Source organism: Sus scrofa, chromosome 9 (assembly GCF_000003025.6).
Source record: "Sus scrofa isolate TJ Tabasco breed Duroc chromosome 9, Sscrofa11.1, whole genome shotgun sequence".
Classification (NCBI taxonomy): Eukaryota; Metazoa; Chordata; class Mammalia; order Artiodactyla; family Suidae; genus Sus; species Sus scrofa.
The window spans coordinates 92508620-92532677 of NC_010451.4; the positions used below are offsets into that span (position 1 = coordinate 92508620).

At 36.3% G+C, this 24058-nt stretch overlaps 2 protein-coding genes across 18 annotated transcripts in view; one reads left to right on the forward strand and one right to left on the reverse strand.

The window, feature by feature from the left end:
* Positions 1–18110, forward strand: part of SLC25A40 (solute carrier family 25 member 40) — a 45206-nt gene extending 27096 nt beyond the window's left edge. For 2 of the 10 annotated variants that reach the window (XR_002347064.1, XR_002347061.1), the window contains 7 exons: positions 432–499; positions 4171–4295; positions 5209–5382; positions 10495–10604; positions 12794–12875; positions 14755–15881; positions 16252–17662. Coding sequence is in view for 4 of the 10 variants with exons in the window: in XM_021102524.1 (XP_020958183.1) it covers positions 432–499; positions 4171–4295; positions 5209–5382; positions 10495–10604; positions 12794–12875; positions 15801–15881; positions 16252–16364 (753 nt within the window). In the remaining 6 variants the exon portion in view is untranslated. Of the gene's footprint in view, positions 1–431; positions 500–4170; positions 4296–5208; positions 5383–10494; positions 10605–12793; positions 15882–16251 lie in introns of all 10 variants that reach the window. The other 8 variants (XM_021102525.1, XM_021102526.1, XR_002347063.1 and 5 more) reach the window with 7 other exon arrangements.
* RUNDC3B (RUN domain containing 3B) overlaps positions 16970–24058 on the reverse strand; it is a 297986-nt gene continuing 290897 nt past the window's right edge. For 7 of the 8 annotated variants that reach the window (XM_021102523.1, XM_021102518.1, XM_021102522.1 and 4 more), the window contains one exon: positions 16970–22782. In XM_021102523.1, coding sequence (XP_020958182.1) covers positions 22637–22782 — 146 coding nt within the window. In that variant the 3' untranslated portion in view covers positions 16970–22636. The remainder of the gene's footprint in view (positions 22783–24058) is intronic. The other variant, XM_021102519.1, reaches the window with a different exon arrangement.

A 24058-nucleotide genomic window follows, 5' to 3' on the forward strand; every position in this document is an offset into this window, starting at 1 on the left:
GTAAACTTCCCTCTAGTTTCTGTTTGCTTTTGGTTCTTTTCCAGAGATTTCAAACATTGGGTTTAAATAATGTTTTCTAAGATTTCATAATTGGTCAGGAGAGTTAATCTGACAATTTTCTGCCATTCTTCCACTACTTTTTTTATAATAATCTCTAAAAAACATTGCTTTTAAACCCCATGCAGAACAATCAAAAGCTAAGTAATATAGATTTTATTCTGTAAGCAAGAAGTATCCAGAAAAGCTTTACCTGTGTTTGAAAGTTGAGAAAAATTTCTTTATTTTTAAAGAATGGACATACATAAATCTGAGTTTATATTTTAGAATTAAATTCTTGAAAAAATCAAATTTCCAATCAGTATCACTGTTAACTTTTTTGTATATCAGGTTCAAGTATATATTTTGATCATTTTTTTCTGTTATAATTTTAGGATGCCTTTTTGAAAATCATTCGAAATGAAGGCATTAAATCCCTGTGGAGCGGCCTTCCTCCTACCTTGTAAGTTGAAATTCAGTATTTTTCTTACTAGGTGATGGTCATTTTGTTTTGCCTGATAATCTGTCTGGTTGAACAAAATCACATTTTTCTTTAGAAAAAAAAATTTTTTATTAGTTGATTTACAGTGTACCAATTTCTGTTGTAGAGCAAAGTGACTCTGTCATAATATTCTTTACATTCTTTTTTTTTTTTTTTTGTCTTTTGTCTTTTTTGTTGTTGTTGTTGCTATTTCTTGGGCCGCTCCCGCGGCATATGGAGGTTCCCAGGCTAGGGGTTGAATCGGAGCTGTAGCCACCGGCCTACGCCAGAGCCACAGCAACGCGGGATCCGAGCCGCGTCTGCAACCTACACCACAGCTCACGGCAACGCTGGACCCTTAACCCACTGAGCAAGGGCAGGGACCGAACCCGCAACCTCATGGTTCCTAGTCGGATTCGTTAACCACTGCGCCATGACGGGAACTCCACATTCTTTTTTTGATATTCTTTTTCATCATGTCTATTCCAAGAAATTGGACATAGTTCCCCTATGCCATATACTAGGACCTGGTTGGTTATCTATTCTAAATGTCATACTGTTTTTTTGGCCAGTCACATGGCATATGGAAGTTACTGGGCTAGGATCAAATCAGAGCTGCAGCTGTGACCTGCAGCTGTGGTGTTACAGCTGCGTAACACCAGGTCCTTAACCCACTGTGCCAGGCCAAGGATCAAACCTGCTTATCTGCAGTGACCTGAGCTGTTGCAGTTAAATTCTTAACCTATTGAACGACAGCAGGAACTCCCAGTCCTGCTTTTTAGGGCTACACCTTTGGCTTATGGAAGTTCCCAGGCTAAGAGTCAAATTGGAGCTACAGCTGCCAGCCGCAGCAACAAGGGATCTGAGCTGTATCTACAGCCTACACCACAGCTCACGGCAATGCTGGATTCTTTACCCACTGATCAAGGCCAGGATGGAACGTGAGTCCTCATGGATACTAGTTGGGTTTGTTACCACTGAGCCATGATGAGAACTCCCCAATCATATATTTTTAATACTAGAACTTTTTCTAGAGCATTGTTTTGTGACTCTCACAATTACCCACACATTTGATGATCCCTGGAAGGATTTACAGGACATAAAGAAGGTTATATTCATGTCTATGGTTTATTGTAGCAGAAGGACACAAGGCAGAGTCAGTAAGGGAAAAAGGCACAACAGGAGTTAACCAGGTGAAGGTGTCCAGAGTCCTTCCTTATGACATTGCAGAGCACGTGCTTATTCTCCCAGCACTGAGCTGCAGTGGCACAGTCGGTGTCTACCTTACACAGCCTTGAGTCTCAGAGTCAACGGCTTGAATTGGGCATTGATGATGTAGGTATATGCTGTGTTCCTGATCAGCTATGATTACCAAAACTCCACCCTCCAAAAGGAAAGCAGGCATTTATCACAAATCACATCATTTGCACAAATCAACCTAGACAAGTTGGTTTAGTGCTCCAAAGAAAAACTTTATCATAGGGAGGAGTTCCCATCGTGGCGCAGTGGTTAATGAATCCAACTAGGAACCATGAGGTTGCGGGTTCGGTCCCTGCCCTTGCTCAGTGGGTTAAGGGTCCAGCGTTGCCATGAGCTGTGGTGTAGGTCGCAGACACAGCTCGGATCCCTCGTTGCTGTGGCTCTGGCGTAGGCCGGTGGCTACAGCTCCGATTCAACCCCTAGCCTGGGAACCTCCATATGCCTCGGGAGCGGCCCAAGAAATAGCAAAAAGACAAAAAAAAAAAGAAAAAAAAGAAAAACTTTATCATAGGGAATATTACAAGGGCTGAATTCCTTGGAGGTGACCAGAGCTTGAGCCTGCAAATAGGCCCTCCTGAAGATATCTGAGCAACTACGCCTGCTGTGTTACGCCTTTGGTGCCCAAGCATAATTTTTTTTTTCAATGTTCAGAAATTAAGAATTTAGTGTTATAGTTCCTGTCATGGCGCAGTGGAAATGAATCTGATTCAGAACCATGAGATTGCAGGTTCAACCCCTGGCCTCGCTCAGTGGGTTAAGGATCTTGCATTGCCATGAGCTGTGGTGTAGGTTGCAGACATGGCTTTGATCTGATGTTGCTGTGGCTGTGGTATAGGCTGGCAGCTGTAGCTCCAGTTGGACCCCTAGCCTGGGAACTTTGATATGCTGTGGGTGCGGCCCTAAAAAGCAAAAAAAAAAAAAAAAGAAAAAAAAAGTGTTTATTTGATTTTTATTTTAATAAAATAATGAGAGGTATTGTGCTGTGTATGCTTTCCTTTTCTAGATAATTTAAATTCTGTACTGACTAGCTATTAAATGAGTTAATGTGACATGCTACTAAGGCTGAATATAAAATTCCCAACTAGTACTTTTCCTTTCCCTGCCTTGTTTCTTTCTAATTTATCTTTTTATGGAACAGCTTAGTAAAATTTGAGGCATATATTCTAAGCAGTGCCTAAAGTTATAAAGTTAGTGGTAGATCCAAGAGTAGTAATCCATCCTGTTCCCAAATTCTCATTCTCACTTTACTGTAGAACATTTGACAGTCTCACATGTGGTCTAATTGGTTAGACAGTAAACAGAGACTGGTTTCTTGTTGCATTAATATTTATGACCTGGAGTTCCCGTCGTGGCGCAGTGGTTAACGAATCCGACTAGGAACCATGAGGTTGCGGGTTCGGTCCCTGCCCTTGCTCAGTGGGTTAAGGGTCCGGCGTTGCCGTGAGCTGTGGTGTAGGTTGCAGACGCGGCTCAGATCCCATGTTGCTGTGGCTCTGGCGTAGGCCGGTGGCTACATCTCCGATTGGACCCCTAGCCTGGGAACCTCCATATGCCGCGGGAGCGGCCCAAAGAAATAGCCAAAAGACAAAAAAAAAAAAAAAAAAAAAATTTATGACCTAACAGTACTTACATCTTTGTATTTAATAACTACCTCTTGATATTTTCATTTGAAAGAATAAATCATTGGAATGTCCTCAAAACTCTAGTGTGTATAATTCTGACAGAGTTAATTGTAATGTATTTTCTGTTATATGCAGGTCATCGTATATGGTCCATAGGTCAAAAGTATTTTACAGTTGTGCTTGTACTTTTTACTTTAGAGATTTTCATGTCATGGTAAGTGTAGTTGGGAAGGAAGACCAGAAACAAAATAAGTCAAGGAGATAGAAACTTGTCCTCATTTGTCTTTTACTATTTATGACCTCACTGGTGCTTTGTGACTTACCTTTTCAACTATACTTCTCAAATAGGTATCTGGAGAGCAGATAACTATTTTAGATCTTTTTGTTGCCTGCTAATTAACACACCAATTTTTTTTTTCCTTTTTTGGCCGCCCTGCAGCATGTGAAGTTCCCAGGTCAGGGATCAGATCTGAGCTGTCATTGTGACCTATGCTGCAGCCGCGGCAGTGCCGGATCCTTAACCCACTGTGCTGGGCTGGGGATTGAACCTGTCTCCCAGCACTCCAGAGGTGCTGCCATTCCCATTGCACTATAGTGGGAACTCCACTAAGAATTGTTTAAAGTAAAAGAAAAATTGATTTAATGGCTGATTTGTTGTGGTTTTTGGCTCATATAAAAAAGAGGAATTTTTGTATTTAATAATAATTTAAGAATATGTGTAAGCCTTTTGATAACGTTATACAAATCTTTTTATTTGTGTGTTTCTAACAGAGTGATGGCAGTTCCTGCCACAGTTATTTATTTTACCTGCTATGATCAATTAACTGCTCTTCTGAGATCTAAATTAGGAGAAAATGAAAGCAGCATACCAGTTGTTGCTGGAATTGTGGCCAGACGTAAGTAATAAATCTATTATATTTTTATTCTGATTTCTGCTTAAAGCTTCTTTTAAAATTTTGACATTTGTAGAGAATTTGTTTAAAATACAGAGTATTGTTAAAGATATATTTTGCATTGTAGTTTGTACTAATTCGTTAATATGTGTACTCTAGAAGTCATGTCATATGGTGATTGCCATCATAAGATGGGATCAGCCTGTCCCTATCAAATCTTGGACAGAGATTCCACACTTGAGATTCTAGATTTTAGGATAATATAAGATAGATGTCAAATTAATGTCAAAGTCTTTATTTTTTTTAGGACCGCACATGCAGCATATGGAAATTCTCAGGCTAGGGGTCAAATTGGAGCTGCAGCTGCCGGCCTACACCATAGCTATGGCAACATGGGATCCGAGTTGTGTCTGTGACCTACACCACAGCTCACAGCAGTGCCAGATCCTTAACCCACTAAGCGAGGCCAGGGATGGAACCCATGTCCTCAAGGATACTTGTTGGGTTTGTTACTGCTGAGCCATGGTGAGAACTTCCAATGTCAAAGTCTTAATCATTTTCCTTATAGACTTTGAGATGCCGAGTTTAATCAGAAGGAAATTTGTCTCTGTACAGAAAGACATTTTTCACTGTGCAGTAAAAGTGAGGTTTGTAGTAGTCCTGGTTGATGTATAATAGTTCTGAAACTGTTGTTGAAAGAGCTGAAACCAGAAAGAGTATGGTATGTGAAATACATTTATGAAGGAAAAAAATCTATGCCAGTATGTTGGCATCATTAGATAGTTGATTTTCAGGTTTGCAGACATTTCAGAATATGAATTTAAAATATAAAATGCCTGAAAACATTAATTTTTGCATGTGTGTTTTCATAATACATGGCTTGTTTTTGTTTTCTTACATTTGTTATTTGTACTAGTTGGTGCAGTAACTGTAATAAGTCCACTGGAATTGATTAGAACCAAGATGCAGTCTAAGACATTTTCTTACAAGGAACTGCATCAATTTGTCAGCCGGAAAGTATCTGAAGATGGTTGGATTTCCCTCTGGAGGGGTTGGGCTCCTACTGTTCTTAGAGATGTGCCATTCTCAGGTAGGATTTACCTTATGAGTATCTGCTAAATTTTAGGTAGCTTTGTCTTATATATCACTCCTAAGTCAAGCAAGTTTTAAATTATTTAAGATTAAAGGTATGTTGCCTTCTTTTTTTTTTTGTCTTTTTTTGTCTTTTGTTGTTGTTGTTGTTGCTATTTCTTGGGCCGCTCCCGAGGCATATGGAGGTTCCCAGGCTAGGGGTTGAATCGGAGCTGTAGCCACCGGCCTACACCAGAGCCACAGCAACGTGGGATCCGAGCCGCGTCTTCGACCTACACCACAGCTCACGGCAACGCCGGACCCTTAACCCACTGAGCAAGGGCAGGGACCGAACCCGCAACCTCATGGTTCCTAGTCGGATTCGTTAACCACTGCGCCACGACGGGAACTCCGTATGTTGCCTTCTTTAGTGACGACACATTCCTGGTTCAGTGTTAGGCTCTCAGATCTGGATGAATATTTATTGAATGAATAGTTTCTAATTCTCTTTGTGTTTCATTTCTTTCTTTTTTTTTTTTTTTTTTTTTGGCCACACTGATGGCAAATTGAAGTTCCCAGGCCAGAGCTCAAAGCCACACCACAGCAGTGACCGAAGACACAACAATGACAACCCTGGATCCTTAGTCTTTGACACCACACTAATTTCTTTTTAAACATTTAATTGGTGTATGTTCATATTTAGAGAATGTAAATTACCTTTAAAATTATTCTTAGATAAGTCATAATTAGTAAGATAAATAAAGTATTATAAATTAAACTATTATAAAATACTTTTAAGACCATCTGTGAATTATATTGACTCCTACCTTTTTCTTTTCTTTTTTCTTTCTTTTTTTTTTCTTTTTTTTTTTTTTTTTTGTCTTTTTGTCTTTTGCTGTTGTTGCTATTTCTTGGGCCGCTCCCGTGGCATATGGAGGTTCCCAGGCTAGGGGTTGAATCGGAGCTGTAGCCACTGGCCTACACCAGAGCCACAGCAACGCGGGATCCGAGCCGCGTCTGCAACCTCCCACAGCTCACGGCAACGCCGGATCGTTAACCCACTGAGCAAGGGCAGGGACCGAACCCGCAACCTCATGGTTCCTAGTCGGATTCGTTAACCACTGCGCCACGACGGGAACTCCTCTTTTTTTTTTTTTTTTTTTTTTTTAAACAGCTGCACCAGCAGCACTTGGAAGTTCCCGGGCCAGGGGTTGAATCAGAGCCTTAGATGAGGCCACAGCCACAGCCATACTGGATCCAAGCCACATCTGTGACCTATGCCATAGCTTGCAGCAATGCTGGATCCTTACGCACTGAGTGAGGCCAGGGATAGAAACCACATCCCCACAGAAACAACATTGTGTCCTTAACCCTTAGAGCCACAATGGTAACTCTGTGACTCCTACTTTTTTCAATTATTGAAGATAAACTATCTTCCCATTAAGTGAGTGTCCTCTTGGGACTATTCTAAATCAGATTTGAGATTATGCTAATCTTTGAATTATGAGAAATGAAAAAATCATGAAAGAGATGTACAAAACTAGCAAATAACTTGTAGAACATGCATATGTCAATATTACTTGTCTTGTGAATCTCAGAAGTTTCCATTTAACCTGGAAGAAATAATTACTAGGAATCCTTGTATTAACATTCCCCTTTCTTTTCCCCTTTGAGTTAATCCTTTCCTTGTGCTCTCATTCACATCTCTGCATCTTTCCCTTTCCATTCGTATTTTTCTTCAACCTTTGTGTTCAGTTATGCTTTTTAGAAATGCCACAGATTACTAGACTAATTCTTTTTCTTTTTTTATTACATGATATTTCATACATGAAAAAGAACATACATATGAATTATGAAGTTTTAAGAAAATAAACACCTGTGAAGTCACTATTTCAACATATGAATTAGAATATTGCAGTTTCTAAAGTCACGTAACCACATATGTCCTCCTCTACTGTTACCTTCTCAGTGGTAACCGCTACCCTGAATTTTTATCATTTATTTGGTTTTTAAAAAATAGTGTTAATGGAGTTCCCATCGTGGCTCAGTGGAAATGAATCTGACTAGCGTTCATGAGGTCAGAGGTTCAATGCCTGGTCTCGCTCAGTTGGTTAAGGATCCTGCGTTGCTCTGCGTAGACTGGCAGCTGTAGCTCTGATTTGACCCCTAGCCTGGGAACCTCCACATGCCACACACATGGCCCTAAAAGGCCAAACATAAAGTGTTACCACATATATATTATTGCTAAACAATGTTATGTAGTTTTGCCTATTTTTGAAGTTTAAAACTTAGTTTAATCAAAAATGTTTGTAAGATTCCTTATTTTTATATGTACCTATTTTTTTTGCTTTCACTCTTGTTTATATATGAGTAAATGAGTAAAAAATGGTGTGAATATTTTTTAATAGTCTCTTGGTGTACATGTGTAAGAATTTTTCTAAGTCTTAGTTTTGCTGGTTCATGTAAACATACACATTTTAAATTTTATTAGGTAATATCAAACCCTTTGTAAAGTGATTGTGCAGATCACAACCACCAGCTTCCTGTTGTTTCATTTTATACTCTCACCAGCACTTTTTTTTAAATGGTTGCACCTGTGACATATGGAAGTTTCCCAGGCCAGGGATTGGATCCAAGCCGCAGCTGCAACCTATGCTGCAGATGCAGCACCGCTGGATCCTTTAACCCACTGGACTACAGTGGGAATTCCTTACCAGCTCGTTTGTTGCCAGAGTTCTTAATTTTTTTTATCTAGTAATTTAAAGTAGTATCCCACTTTAACTTAAAATTCCCTGATTATTGAGGTTGAATACTGTTTCATTGGCCATTCACTTATCCATAATTGATAGGGAAAATGGCTGAAATAGTATTCACCTTCATTTCCCCCTCATATGGATGGTTATCCCAGCATCACTTATTGAGTAGACATAGCTGCTCTAGGGATTTATTTTGTCAACCCTGTTGCATTAAATTTTCACAAATGCGTGGATCTGTTTCACTGGCCAATTTGTTTAACCCTATGTTAATGCTACAATGTTGTCTAAATTAAAATACATAATAATAAAATTATGCTACCTTTTTTTTTTTTTTTTTTTTTTTTTTTTTTTGCTGTAGGAATGCCCTATCTACGTATTATATAACTCTTCTTTAAAATATTTTAGTAGGAGTTCCCGTCATGGCGCAGCATAAACAAATCTGACTAGGAACCACGAGGTTGCAGTTTTGATCCCTGACCTTGCTCAGTGGGTTAAGGATCTGGCATTGCCGTGAGCTGTGGTGTAGATTGCAGACTCGGCTCAGATCTAGTGTTGCTGTGGCTGTGGTGTAGGCCATCGGCTACAGCTCCGATTAGACTCCTAGCCTGAGAACCTCCATATGCCTTGGATGTGGGCCTATAAAGACAAAAAATAAATAAAAAGAAAAATAAAATGTTTTAGTAGAGATTTTAAATTTTCTTCATGAAGGTTATTTATTCAGCTTTATTATTTAGATTTATTTGTAGATATACCCACTAAACCCCAGCTTCTAGTACCTAACTTTAAAGGTCTGTTTAAAAAGAAGTTTTCTAGATCTTTGTGGTTGGTGCTGTGTTACAGTCAGTTTTTATCTGTTACCTATATTCAGCTACTTTTAAAACTCTGTTATAAATTCTAATTTGTCTGCCTATCTTTTTGGGTTTTCTATGTAGACAGTAATATGTAAATTATAACTACTTTACTTCATTTTTAAAGTTATAGCTCTTATTTTTTTTTCTATAAATACTGTGCTTAACAGTGCTGCCTACTACAGCTTTGAATAATGCCAGTGATAGTGTTGCATCCATATCATTATCCTCATTCTAAAGGAAAGTTTTGGAGTTTGCTGGTGGCCCAGCAGTTTAAGGATCCAGCATTGTCACTGCTATGACTCGGGTCACTACTTAGGCTTAGGTATGATCCCAGACCTGGGAATTTCTGTATGCGGTGGATGTGGCCCCCCAAAAAAGGAAATAGTTCTGTTGTTACCATTAATAATAATTTTTGCTTTAAGTTCTTGATGCGTATCCTTTATCAAGTTGAAGAAGTTCCCTTTTATCCCTAGGTTTTCAAGGAATTTGTTTGCTTGAATGAAAGTGTATTGCAATTATTATTATTTTTTTGCTTTTTAGGGCCACACCTGTGGCATATGGAAGTTCCCAGGCTACTGTTCAATTCAGAGCTGCAGTTGCTGGCCTACACCACAGCCACAGCAACACAGGATCCAAGCTGCGTCTGTGACCTTCACTACAGTTAATGGCAAAAATGCTGGGTTCTTAACCCATTGAGCAAGGCCCGGGATCGAACCCACATCCTCATGGATACTAGTCAGGTTCATTACTGCTTAGCTGCAGTGAGAACTCCGAAAGTGTATTGAATTTCGTGAAGTGCTTTCCCATCATTTTTAGATGGTTCTGTGATTCTGTTAATGTGATGCATGGCATCTAAAGCATTTGTTGTATTTACTACTTTTGTATTCATGAGATAACTCAGTTTAGTCATAGTGTATGACCAGCTTCATTTGCTTAATTTTTTTTTTTTGTATTTTTGTCTTTTTTTTAGGGCTGCACCCATGGTATATGGAGGTTCCCACGCTGGGGGTCTTTTCGGAGCTGTAGCCGCCAGCCTACGCCAGAGCCACAGCAACGTGGGATCTGAGCTGCGTCTGCAACCTACACCACAGCTCACGGCAACACCGGATCATTAACCCTCTGACTGAGGCCAGAGGTCAAACCCACAGCCTCATGATTCCTAGTAGGATTCGTTTCTGCTGCGCCACGATGGGAACTCTTCCCATTTGCCTACTTTTTTTAGGATTTTTACATCTTGAATGAGATGGACTATTCTTTTCCTTTCCTCTGTTGTCCTTGTCAGGTTTTGAAATTAAAGTCTTACTTTTTACTGATGCATAATTTTTTGTTTATGAGATACTAGAATATTACTGAGAATTTGGTTCCTTTTTAAAAAATCTTGCCTGGTATGTGTGTAAGCAGAAAGCAAGGTGTGTCAAGGCTAGAATTTCTCTTTTCCTTTAATACATAATATTCCTCAGATGTTTTCTTTAAAGTCCACATTTTATTTCTAAATATATGTTCATTTCATTCTTTTTTTTATAGCACTGTACTGGTATAACTATGAAGTTTTAAAGAAGTGGTTGTGTGCAAAATCTGGTTTATATGAACCAACATTTATGATCACTTTTACTTCAGGAGCATTGTCTGGTTCTGTAAGTTTACTCTTTTGTTGTTAATATTCCAAAGCAGTCTTGTTAACAACTGTCTTACTAAAAGAGAACAAAATATTATATAGCCTTTCATGTCTACTGTTAGCACTTTCAGGCTGCACCACAAATTTCTTTCTAAGTATTTACTCTCCTATTTTGAGTTAAATTATTTAGCCATTACATGTTTTAAAGTGCATTTTACATCTTTTTATTATATTACAAATGTATTTTTCTGAAAAACTTTTGGATTTGGATCATTACAGTTGTGATAATGGTAAGAGTTTAAATAGCACTTTATTATTTACAAAGTATTTGGCATTTTGGTCATTAAATGCCGGTAGCAGTAGATCTTACAGCTACTTATTGGATTGAGTAGAAGTAACTTCATCCTTTGCTGCTAATTCCTGTTTCTTTGGGAACATTTTGGCTGAGTACTTTGTAAATGAATTTTAACAAAAGTTATAATTAGAAGTGAGAAGTATCAAAAGATCATTTTTGGGTAGTAGAGATTTCACCTTTTCCCATCCTTCCATATAATGTAAAGTCGTGTAGTGGACTTCTTTTATGCAGATTCATATCACCATGATCTTGGCCACAAAGAGCTTTCTTATATCCACGTACTTACAAAGTGAATTTGTGATGATGTAGAGTGATGAGCTGATATACTGGAACCAAATGAAAACATGAGTGAAGGAGCATTAGTGAAGTCGTGGAAACCTGAAGCCAAATACTGGAATAGCTGTGTCAGAACCTAGGCTAAGGAAGCCCCTGAGATTGCATTCAAAACTTACATGGTCTGAGAGCTGTCATATTAAGCCTAGTGGGGTATAAACTTATTGAGGCAAAAGAGCGGTTCTTTTTAGCAATTTAATGCTTACTGCTTAATGTCTAAAAAAAAATGAAGTTCAATAATAGCTGCAGGATGTTGTACCAGCTTTCCAGTAATATGAAGGAAAGTTACCTATTTTACTACCTCTGCCTAACATGGAAACTTTATTTAAAACATTTTAGTTATCTAGAAAATATTGCTGCCTTTTGACTTTTTAAATAAAATTTTGTCTCTGAACTGAAAAGGTACTTCAGTGGGACAATATCCCCGGCTTTCTGTCAGCAAACAGAATAGCCTAAACCATGTCGTTTTAGAAAGTGTCAGGCTTATACCACATAGTTGCTGCCTTTGATATTGCCTGTCGGGGTTCTTCACCTGCAGGTTCAACCAATTCCAACTCTGGTTGTTGAACCCACAGATATGGAAACTGCGGATTTGGAGGGCTAATTGTATATACCATTTTATATAAGGGACCTGAGCATCTGCAGGTTTTTGTATCTGTGTAGGTCCTGGAACCAACTTTCCCCAGATAATAAGGGGCAAGCTGTACAGCTAGATTGTGGAAATAAAGAAACAATAAATGAGTTTGTCTTACCTGAGATATTTGAAACTGATCTCAAGAACTTAAGCATAGTCAGACAAAATATATTAAATATGATATTAAAGGGTATTTTATGAGCATATTGGTCGAATGTGAGTTGGGAAGCAAAAAATAGAGGCCAGGTTTTACTTTGGCTCTTATATCAAATCTTATGAGACATTCTTAAGGGAATTTATTCTTTCAAAAAGTCTCCCTTGTTTAATTGGGGCATTATGAAAATAATCATTAAATTGATTAACTTTGATCTAAATTTCTGAAAATGTGATTTGTGAACTGTATACATTTGATAAATGTTGAAATCCGTAAAGAAAAGGGGTATAGAATTAAAATTCAAAGTCTATTTTCTTTATGTAAATTAATTTTTAATTGTAGCATTTGTTGGAAATTTCTAAATGCTTTCTTGATACTTGATTTCTGCTTTAGAATATGTACTGTACCTTTATATGTAGTGAAGGAATAATGGAACACACAGGAGCATCAGAAATTAGGAATGCTGGTTTTGGTCAGAAAGGTCTGGTTGGAATTCTGTCTCTCAGGAAAATAGTGGAACTTTTCTGAGACTATTTACTTAATCCTGAATTTTGCAAGAAATACCTAGGATATTCTTCTCTTTTCCTTAATTGAAGTTTCTCTTCAGATACATCTGGTTTCATTTTAAGTTTCAGTTCAGTTATGATTTTTATTACTATCCTTATGTGCAAATCAGAAGAATATAGAAAGATTTTAAAGTAGATTTGAATTAATCAACTTTATTTTTGTTAGTTTGCAGCTGTTGTAACTTTGCCATTTGATGTGGTAAAAACACAAAAGCAGACACAACTTTGGACATATGAAAGTCATAAAAGTAAGTTTAATTAATATAAAACATTTTCAGGATGCCATGAATATTTTTATTTTTCTTTCCAGATACTAGGTTAGGAATATCTAAAAGAGGGAAAATAAGATTTTTTTTGCATTTTTTTGCATTTTGTACCCACAGCATATCAAAGTTCCCAGGCTAGGGGTCTAATTGGAGCTACAGCTGCCAGCCACAGCCACAGCCATGCCAGATCTGAGATGTGTCTTCGACCTGCACCACAGCTCACGGCAACACTGGATCCTTAACCCACTGAGTGAGGCCAGGGATTGAACCCTCATCCTCAGTCAGATTCATTTCTGCTGAGGCACGAAGGGAACTCCCTTTGTTGCCTTACTGTTTAACTCATACTAATATACTGTTAGAGTGGAATATCCAGAAAAAAATACTTTAAACCTAAACAAAAATTTTAAGAAATCTTAATGTCTATGTATTTTACCTGCCATCAGTTAATTCTCACACCTGCTATACAGAAGATTAAATTCTGTAGGTATTCTTTCAGTTAAATCTAGGCAAATCATGAAGGATAGGAAATTACTGGAAAGCCTTTTTTCTCTTGATGTGTTTCATTAGTATGCTTCTACATTTTCTTCCTCTTTTTAATTTTTATCTTCCATTTTGATGTGTTTTTGTCTACCGCTTATCCTATCTACTTTTAATTCTTTATAACCTGTAATTTCTTGTAGAATAAAAATGTACTTTTAGCTGATTCTACTAGATTCTGTCATTATTATCATAGAAGGTGTAGCAAACCCATTGGAAATGGAACTTTGTTTCTGAAACATAACAGTTGTTAGGATTTGATAAATTTGGATGGTCAGTAAATTGGTGTTTATTGTTGTCCATGCTTGAAATATTTAATAATGAAGTCGTATTTTCTTACAGTGTAAGAAGTTACTTGTGCATCAAAAAATAGCTTTTTGATGTTGGATCTTTAGGCAGAAGATACTTTCAAGGTTTGATTAGAGCTCTGCCGTAGCTTACCTCCAGTTGATAATTTTTTTTTTTTTTGTTAATTCTCTTTTACATTAATTTCCCCTGCTGTTAAAATAGAGACCAGTTTGGGGCTTGAGTCTATAATGCTAGAAGTACCCAGCTACTTGGCTTCCTTTATTTTGCCAATTGTTAATGGAATTTCAATGGAATAATTTAAACATGAAGTATAAGTTATCAACTTGTAGTATATGGTTTTTATTGTTGACTTTTTAAAGAAAGTTAAATTTCACTGGTAAGTCTTTGTTCTTGGTTTTAAAATGTGTCCTTTCTGTTGAGTTGTTGTAATTATTATATTTATGCTTATATTTATGTTGCTAGTTTAACTTCTTAAATATATCACAAGGCCTCATTTATCTTCATAGTCAGAGAATCTGATACTTTTTATAAAATTAAGATAATGAGCCCCTCATTTTTAGTGGAAAATTCTAAAAAAATTTTGAAAGGTATCTTTTTCTAATCTTTCCCTTTTTCCTACACATGCTTAATAGTATGTCATCTTTCTTAATGACTCAGCGTTGTCATCATTGTGCACATTGCTTACTTAGAGCTTCATAATGCAGCTTTCAGAAGCCAGTGAGGATAACATAGGAGTGTTTGCCTATCAACCACTGGTCTCAGACCAAGACTTTGAAATCCTCAGGTATCACAGTGTTCACATGGTAGCATGCTTGCTTCTTAGCAGATTTTTTTCTCATGTACTGCATCTAGTAGTCTGTGGGCTAAGCCAGCTGCTTAGAATCATTGTATAAAATGAAGGTAAATGGAACTTTGTGAATGAACAGCTCATTCATGACTTCATGTCTGAACTTTACTGCCGGCTATTTTTGCTGTTTTCAAAAAATATATAAATTAATTTTTTACTGTGTTCCAGATATTTGAGTCGTTGCAAATAATTGAGATGTTACTGTTAAAGGATAAATCTTTCCTTTGGAGGAGAAAGGGCTGATCTAATTCATTTCAAGACTGGCACATCTCTTCGGAAAAGTTTTAATAAAGCAGGACCTCACTAGGGAGAATGAGCTATTTTCCTTAAAACCTCTTTTTGGAAAAAAAATTTTTTTAATATGTGCAATAAAAATTTAATGAAAAATGGTTACAAGGTCTTCACTTTGGCTTTGGGAACCCCATGAAGATCTGTACATCTTTAAAATTTTTCATTGTGAAAGATTTTCAAGATGGAGAGAAAGTATAAAGGATACACACCACCAAGCTCAAGAAATAAACATCAATTCAGGAGAAGCCTTTGGTATATTCCTCCTTGATTTTATCTAATCCTGTATGTACCTTTGAATTTACTGCCTAATAATGTTTTCTTTTTAATGAATCCAACTGTTAAAAATAAGATTTTAAAATAGCTCTTTATGGAGTTCCCGTTGTGGCTCAGTGGTTAACGAATCCGACTAGGAACCATGAGGTTGCAGGTTCGATCCCTGGCCTTGCTCAGTGGGTTAAGGATCCAGTGTTGCCGTGAGCTGTGGTGTAGGTTGCAGACGCGGCTAGGATCCCGTGTTGCTGTGGCTCTGGCGTAGGCTGGTGGCTACAGCTCCAATTCGACCCCTAGCCTGGGAACATCCATATGTCATGGGAGCAGCCCAAGAAATGGCAAAAAGACCAAAAAAAAAAAAAAAAAAAAAAAGCTCTTTAGGTAAATATATCTGTTCTTATTATAATGAAATGATAAACCCCCAAACCTTTTTTTTTTTTTTTTTTTGGCTGAGCCTGTAGCATGCTGGAGTTCCCTGGCCAGGGTTGGAACTTGCTCCACAGCAGTAATCAGAGCCACAGGAGTGACAATGCCAGATCTTTAACTCACTGAGCCACCAGGGAACTCCCATAAACACTCTTCTATGTGTATTATCTGTATTAGAAATTAAGCGGTAATTTATAATAGTATCATCTCTTTATTTTAACATTTAGTTTCTATGCCTTGGCAAATGTCAACTTGGGCTATAATGAAGAACATTGTTGCTAAGGATGGGTTTTCTGGATTATTTACAGGTAAAATTATTTCCTTTACCAAATCATCAACTACATGATTACTTTTACTTTTCAATTTATTTCTTTCTTAAATTAACTTTCAGAAGCAAAGTTTTGAAAACATTCCACATTTACTTTCCTCTTAAATACCTTTGCTGTGTTTAAAAATGTTAGATAATAATTTATGGTCAGTAAGATTTGTATATTAAAGTAACTTGGAATTAAAGATATAGGTAGTAAGCAGTTTGGCTTATTCTTTGACACCAATTTATGGGATAGTATTTGATATATCACTTCACTTAATTCGATAACTATCACAGTGAAACCAAATAAATTACATTTTTAAAAATAAGGTAAAAGTTTGTTCTGATTTTTGTCTGTTCTCTTTCAGGCCTAATTCCTCGCTTAATTAAAATTGCTCCTGCTTGTGCTATTATGATCAGTACATATGAATTTGGAAAGTCATTTTTCCAGAAACAAAATGCTCGAAGACAGCAGTACTAGAGCGCTGTTTCAACTTGAAACAACAACCATGATCAATAATAAGATGGAGAATATTAGGCAAGAGCTTTTTTCACCATTATCTTTCAATCATTTTATGTCTTTCTTATTTATAAGTGAATAGTAAATTTCTACTTTAGATTTAAATCAAATCCTAGTTTTAAGATAAATTTTTTATCCTAAATTTTGAGGTATTGGAAAAGATATTTTAGAAATCGTAACCAATGAACACCCTAGTAAAGAAAAATTATTCCTTAGCATTGAGAGCAATAATCTCTGAGAGTTGATGCTGATTTCAGTGTAACTTTATCCTACTGGGAGTGTGTCAGATACGCCAGAACATTTTGATTGTGTGCTGATTGAAGTACAGAGTATAGAAGAAAAATTCCCAAGTCTTTATGCACATTTGAATCGTGGACATAGATATTTAGGTATTTCAGCAAAGTAGATAACAGAAGGCAGTCTTTCAATAGAATTATTCATGTTTACCAAATATTACCTATTATTTTCTTTAAACATACACTTGGTATTTTATTTTTTAACTTTGTTAACTTTTAAAGGCCTCATGTGTATTAGGATTTCCCTAATCAAAAGTATGGCTTTTTTTATCTTCATGAACCAAAAATATAATTTGTGTGTCAATGCTGCTGTTTTTGATGATCAAAGACCCTGTATTACCTACTTTTTGTGCAAGACAGAGGGAGCTTTACTGACCATATTAAATGTTCACTTCAGTCAAATTTGGGTGTGCAGTAGGAAACCATGCTGTATTTAGTAAAAATGATATTTCAGCACAGGAAGAGTCTGGTTTCAGCCATCTTGCAATTCAAGACCACCCTTTGTGGAGTTCTCTAGGTCGCTTCTGTTGGCTTGTTCTAACAAAACAGATTATTAATATGGTATCAGTCATAAAATATTTCCAAAATGTCCCTTGATTTTACATATCTCACATCATATGCTAGACTTAGAACTAAGCAGGCAGCAGTCTCCTTGAAGAAAGAGCTTTCGGTCACTGTAGGCTAATAATGTTTGATTAATTTAGTTATGAATGTAGGAATAGAATAAAAAGGATACGATTTCAAGAAACAAAATATTTTTGATTTTCTCAGGATCTGTAACCTGTAAGAGGAAGCACTTTATTGCAGTCTATGTATATTCTATGAAAATATGAGGCATTTTTCCCCCTAAAACATAGTTAATATATTTAAGCAACAAATCTTCTCTAGTGTTGGTTGAAGAATCAATGTATTTTCTATTACATTAGAAAACTTTCACCAGAAATAAACTGTATAGGGTTTGTATTTAAAGTTTTGTGTTTATTTTATCCTGTTACCTTAAATTTGCAACATATATACCCATAAAACATAAATATTTATAACTTATATTTTAAATATTTTGTTCTTTCTTAAAATTATCACTGTGCTTTCAGCTAAGTATTTTCATATAAAATCATTATGAATGCTTTTCTACACACATCTATAAAACACACACACAAGTTTATCTTGAATACTGATGTTTAACATTTTTAAATCTAAATTTACCTTGATTGTTATGCTTCTTTTTTGATAAGTGATACAAAAAAAATTTAGCTTTTGAACAGTGCTCTCAAAAAGCAATCACATATTTCAATGTAAAGTCACTTATAAATACCAGAAGGGAATTCATCTTCCCCTGCCCCTATACTGACTGCACTTGTGGAAAGTTCTTATTTATGACTACAATAATAAATCCTACACTTTTTCTAACATACTTTACCTGCAGTGTATCTGGATGAAAAGAAGGCTGAATTGAAGCTTCTCTAGATGTAAGTGGTAAAGAAGCATTAATAGTACCAACCAAAAAGTGCTTGGCTAGAAATTGTGTTCTTGGTAATGTTTCTAAAAGCAAACAGTGTAATTCTGTTAATGTCAAAATTTCTCACCTACACATTTATTTATGTGTAAGTTTTTTAAGAAAAAATGTCTTATTCAAATATTACATGTTTGTTACCTTTCATATAATATATATATGACTTTTTAAAAAAGTAATATATTGGAGTTCCCCTTGTAGTTCAGCAGAAATGAATCTGACTAGTATCCATGAGGACATAGGTTTAGTCCCTGGCCTTACTCAGTGGATTAAGGGTCCAGCATTGTCCTGAGCTGTGTTGTAGGTCACAGATGTTGCTTGGATCTTGTGTTGCTGTGGCTGTGGCGTAGGCCAGCAGCTGCAGCTCCCATTTGACCCCTAGCTTGGAAACCACCATATGCCATGGGTGCGGCCCTAAAAAGACAAAAAGACAAGAAAAAACAAATAAAAAGGTAATACTGAGTTAAAATAAATTTTTTAGTTCTAGGAAAACTGTTTACTATATGTAACCATAATCGACTCTTAAAAATTTCCCTCTTTTTTTCTGGGGCACAAATACCAGGGATATGGAAAAGGTTAGTGAATCACTTTTCAATTTTTTCAAAATTAAATTGCTGTTATGTTTTAATTTATCATTCAGCACTTACTGAGACCTTTTAATGTGGTAGGTGGTATAGAAACACTGGAGATAAAACATTTCAGATTATGTCACTGGCCTTTAGGTTTCAGCTGTGAAACCTTTTTGTGTATGCAAAAGGAGTAATGGAAAAGCAGAATTCTCCCCTCAGTCTGGGGGTCAGGAAATGCTTTTAAGTTTGGGACAGGTGATCCAACTAAACAAACATACCTGGAGGTTGGGAGTCTCAATCAGGCAGTGGTGTTTAGTGCCAGTGGCTTCAGCAGAGAGTATTACATGGCCATGTAGGAGATCAGATTGGAAATGGAGGCCAGGGGGCCTTGTTCGCCAAAGGAGGAATAAGAAGGCAAGAGAAAACCGAGGAAGAATTTTTGGCACAGCTCTAAAAGTTAAAGAGTTGTGCTTTGTTTTTCCACAAGAGCAGTACTTTTTTTTTTTTTTTTGGTCTTTTTGCCTTTTCTTGAGCCGCTCCTGTGGCATATGGAGGTTCCTAGGCCAGAGGGTCCCAGAGGGTCTGATCGGAGCTGTAGCCACTGGCCTATGCCAGAGTCACAGCAACGTGGGATCCGAACTGCGTCTGCGACCCACACCACAGCTCACGGCAACGCCTGATCCTTAACCCACTGAACAAGGCCAGGGATCAAACCCGCAACATCATGGTTCCTAGTCGGGTTTGTTAACCACTGCGCCACAACGGGAACTCAGAGACACATTTTTAACCACTTAAAAACTTGTACTTGAATCTAATAAAGATGATTTAAGTAAAGCCCAGCTTAGTCTACTTGCATTTTTAAGGTTTCTGTCAGTCATAATAATCTTGTATTTGGTACTTACTGCTTAAGGATTTATGGTTTTATTTAATGCTGATACTTCAATAGATGTTGTCATTCTAAAGTATATCATATCATTAAAAAAATGAGTATTGGAGTTCCCTGGTGGCTCATCAGGTGAAGGATCTGGCATTGTCACTTTTGTTGTGTGGTTTCGAATCCTGGCCCAGGAACTTCTGCATGCCTTGCCTGCAGCCAAAAAAAAAAAAAAAAGAATTTGACATGAGTTGTAATGAGGATTTCTCCAAAACCATTTTCATATTAGTATTTTAGGTATTAAGTAAAATTTACCCCATTGTTGAAACAAAGGTTCAGTGTACAATTTGAATCAAGCAACTTTTTGTCAAGGAAAAAAGACTACTACTGCATGGTACAAAATGTTTAATATACATGCAACAAATATATATAGTACATCAAGGCAACAAAATACACATGGAAATATTAGGATATAATTCAGCATTCTGTTTAGAGGAGAATGTGTGAACCATAAACACTACTACCTAAAATTAAAGACTGAGACATACCTCATGCAAACATTAATAAACTACCTCATAACTAAATATGAAATGAACTATGTAGAAACCTGATTCACATTAGCAGATGAATTTTATACCAAGAGCTCCAAGAAAGGAGGAAAAGTCATTAATCCTCAGATGTCATGTTTTAAATCTGCATTTAGCAGCATGTTGATCCACAAGTTACTGTACACATTGGGCAAATTTGAAAAATTTTTATCAATTATGGGATCTTGTATTATTTCCTTTCTATATTATAAAAATGAATGGAAAAATTTAATATGATTTTTTAAAATTACTAAAGGATAATAAATGTCATTTGAGAGTGGACCATGAATGAAAGCATTTAAACATTCTGATAGTTGTTAGCAAAATAGCAATTGTGCTTAAGGCCATCCTAAAATTTTTGAAGTTCCTCTCCTTAAACCATTTCTCATTCCCTCCTCCCAGTATTTCTATTGTCCTCATTTAAACCTTCCTTCCATTCTCCATGCTTATTACTGATTGCTTTATTTATTTATTTATTTATTTTTGTCTTTTTGCCCTTTTCTTGGGCCGCTCCCGCAGCATATGGAGGTTGCAAGGCTAGGGGTTGAATCGGAGCTGTAGCCACCGGCCTACGCCACAGCAACGTGGGATCTGAGCCGAGTCTGCGATCTACACCACAGCTCATGGCAACGCCAGATCCTTAACCCACTGAGCAAGGCCAGGGATTGAACCCTCAACCTCATAGTTCCTAGTAGGATTTGTTAACCACTACGCCACGACGGGAATTCCTTACCGATTGCTTTAGATACCTCACAATAGGGTACACAGAATTAAGAATAGATTAAAGGTACCATTTCTCAAGAATACTTGCATTACTACAAGTACTAAAGCCTTAAGCTAAAGGAATAAAGCTCAGAATATGCTCTGGTACATCTAAGATAATTTATTTTAAGGGTTCCCAGGCCTCCTTTGTCCCTAAAATGACACTGTTTGACCTGTCTTACATATAAGACTAGCCTTTTATTACTATTTATTATCTCAAATTCCAAATTGAGAGTAAAGCTCTAAATATTGCAGAGAATCACCACACTCCCACATTACTAATGACTGTGATAAGTGCTTATCTCCTCTCAATAAAATATTTTAGGAGGAACATTCTTTCTATATGTCAAAACTACTAAGTTTGCATGTAATGTTTTATTAACAAATAGAAATAAGTATATGAAGTCCCCAATAGGCATTGTAGAAGCCTCTTCATGTAAACAATGTATAAAACTTCTTTGGCACAACTGATCATTTTTTCCTCATGTTATTATAGAAAATATACTTCAGATATTTTCTCTCTCAGTACAGTGGAATTTTTAGGGACCAAATGTATAGTTCCAAAATTTGCAAAAATTTAAAAGACAGTTCATAGCTTTTTTTTTTTTAAAGAAAACTAATTTTTTACAGTGTAGAAGTGCAGCAGTTTTTCACAGTAGCATCAGCTTTAAAATGAGATTAGGGCATGATTAATGATAGAAACTGTGAAGCATACATGACACAATTTGTTGCTGTACACCAGGGAGAAAAACAGCACTAGATGTCAGACATAGTGTTAAGTGTGGTGATTAGCCTACTGATCCTTACTTAAAAGCTTCTCAATTCCTTAAATGATCCTGAAATCTTTCCTGATAAAATACTTTTTCAACATTTGTTCTATGTTTTGAAATGTTTCCAACTTATGAGGCATAAGCTTGATCAATTTTTAAACTGATAACCTTTTAAGAAAATCTTGGGGAAACAATGACAAGAAACTTAATCATTTTACTGAAATGACCTAAAATACAGTAAAATACTTTCCCTATTACCCTAACAAATTCAGAAACTGACTGAAGACACATCCTACAAAATTTATAAAATGTTATGGGGAATGTTTAGTTGATGCCAAATGATAACTGTTAAAATCTGAACAAGCCATTGTGAAACTGTCGCTGAGAGCCTTTCTCCTCACTTTAAAGACAAGGCATTTAAACAATGGAACCTAGGAAGAAATTCATGAAAAATAAATCATTTTTAGAAAATTTGATCATTGAATAAAAGAGCAAAAGAAAATACTTGGCTAAAGCATCTAGATTAAAACACTGAACTCAGTTTCTACTAATTATGATAAATTTAAATATATGTACGATTTGCCAATGGACTGTTAATTTGGAGGATCACTTGAACATTTTTTTAAGCCTATTCAATTTTATACTTCCTCAGTGACAAGTATAAGAAGTTTAAAATGAAAAATGGCAGGATCTTTTTTTTTTTTTACTCAGAAGTTTACATGGAATGGACTGAATTATATAATAAGCAATAGAATTCCAGACATGTGCCAGAACAATAGAAAATTCCAAAGGTTTTCCCAGCAGTCAAACTTATGTAAATTGAACATGTGTAACATAAAAACTTTTGGCTTTTACATAAAATTTTTCAAGATGGAGTTAGACCTGGACTTGTCATCTCTGTTGTAGGACTTGCAAGGTAGTCATTAGATTTTAGGCTTGTTAGAGATTTGTAACTTGCCACTGATGTTAGAGACCCACAGAGACCAAGTAGTGAAGGAGTATCTTCTTTACCTGAAAGTTAGGATGAAGTAACAAATATTTAATTGCCCTTGAAGCATGATAGCAATAAGATCCTAAAACCATTAAAAACTTACATACTCTACAAAATACTGCAAAACATATCTAACTATAAAGTTGAACATCTATATGTCAACATGTTTGATCTTTTATCATATTCAATGTTACCCTTAAATATTTTAGAGGGATTATTTGTGCTTCTCATAAAGTTCTAGATACGGAAGTCTAAGATATGTTTTGGCACAAAAAAATAAAAGTTTAACTTTTTTTGAGAATACGGTCATATTCAGTTAGTAAAGGATAACAAAAAATGAAAGTAATGGTACCAGTGCCGAGGCCCACAGAAGTATCAGGAAATCCATACAGAGATAAAGTAATGCAGTAGAAGCAGAATTGCTTCAATTCAGTTGGAGGGTTTGATTCACTTACTGAATAAACATTTATTCAGCATTTGCTCTGCATTACGAATATTGTCATGTGAACTTAAGGAGGCCTATGAAGAAGGAAGGCAGATCTCTTTCCACAGCTGAGGAAAACAAGTTCTTTCCAGAGCTGAGTATGTATGAACCTACAGTGTGCAAAACATCAACTCTAAGTGGCTGGTGTGAGGCTGTGAAAGGCTAATTAAAGTCTTTGAAAATTAGCAGTTTTCCAGAGAAGATGGAAGGCTTAGGTTTTACTCATGTGGTTATAGAAGTATAAACAGAATCACATATCAGATGCTTGAATATTATATATTGTTTGAAACAAGCCCTCTGCAGTGTTCTTAGAGTGACTATAACCCACCTTGTCATACTGTATATGACTGTATATGAGAGTTGTGGGGCTCTCTCCTTTATTAAACTGTAGACTCTTGAAGAAAGGACATGGAATTTATTGTGTTCATTATTATATTCCCAATGTTAGCACACAGGAGATACTCATTAAATAATTATGTACTTAGTGAATGATTCAGTAAGAACTGTGCTGAGACACAGCAGAGCTCCTGTGTTCTTAACAGCTGTGGGACCTGGGGAAGGCACCTTCTCTGAGTCTGTTCCTTCCTTTGTAAAATGAGAACAGATACTGAAAGATGACTGTTAACTTCATAGTTTTTGCTGACTAAAATAATACAGGAAAATATAGTGGTGCTAGGAAAACATATGGAAGAGTAATTGTTACATTTAGGTTTAACATGTTTATCATTTTATGTCAGGATCAAAAGATACAGATATTTCAAGAAGCCTTTTTAATGTTTAAGCTTAAGAGACATATTTCAGGCCAAAATGAG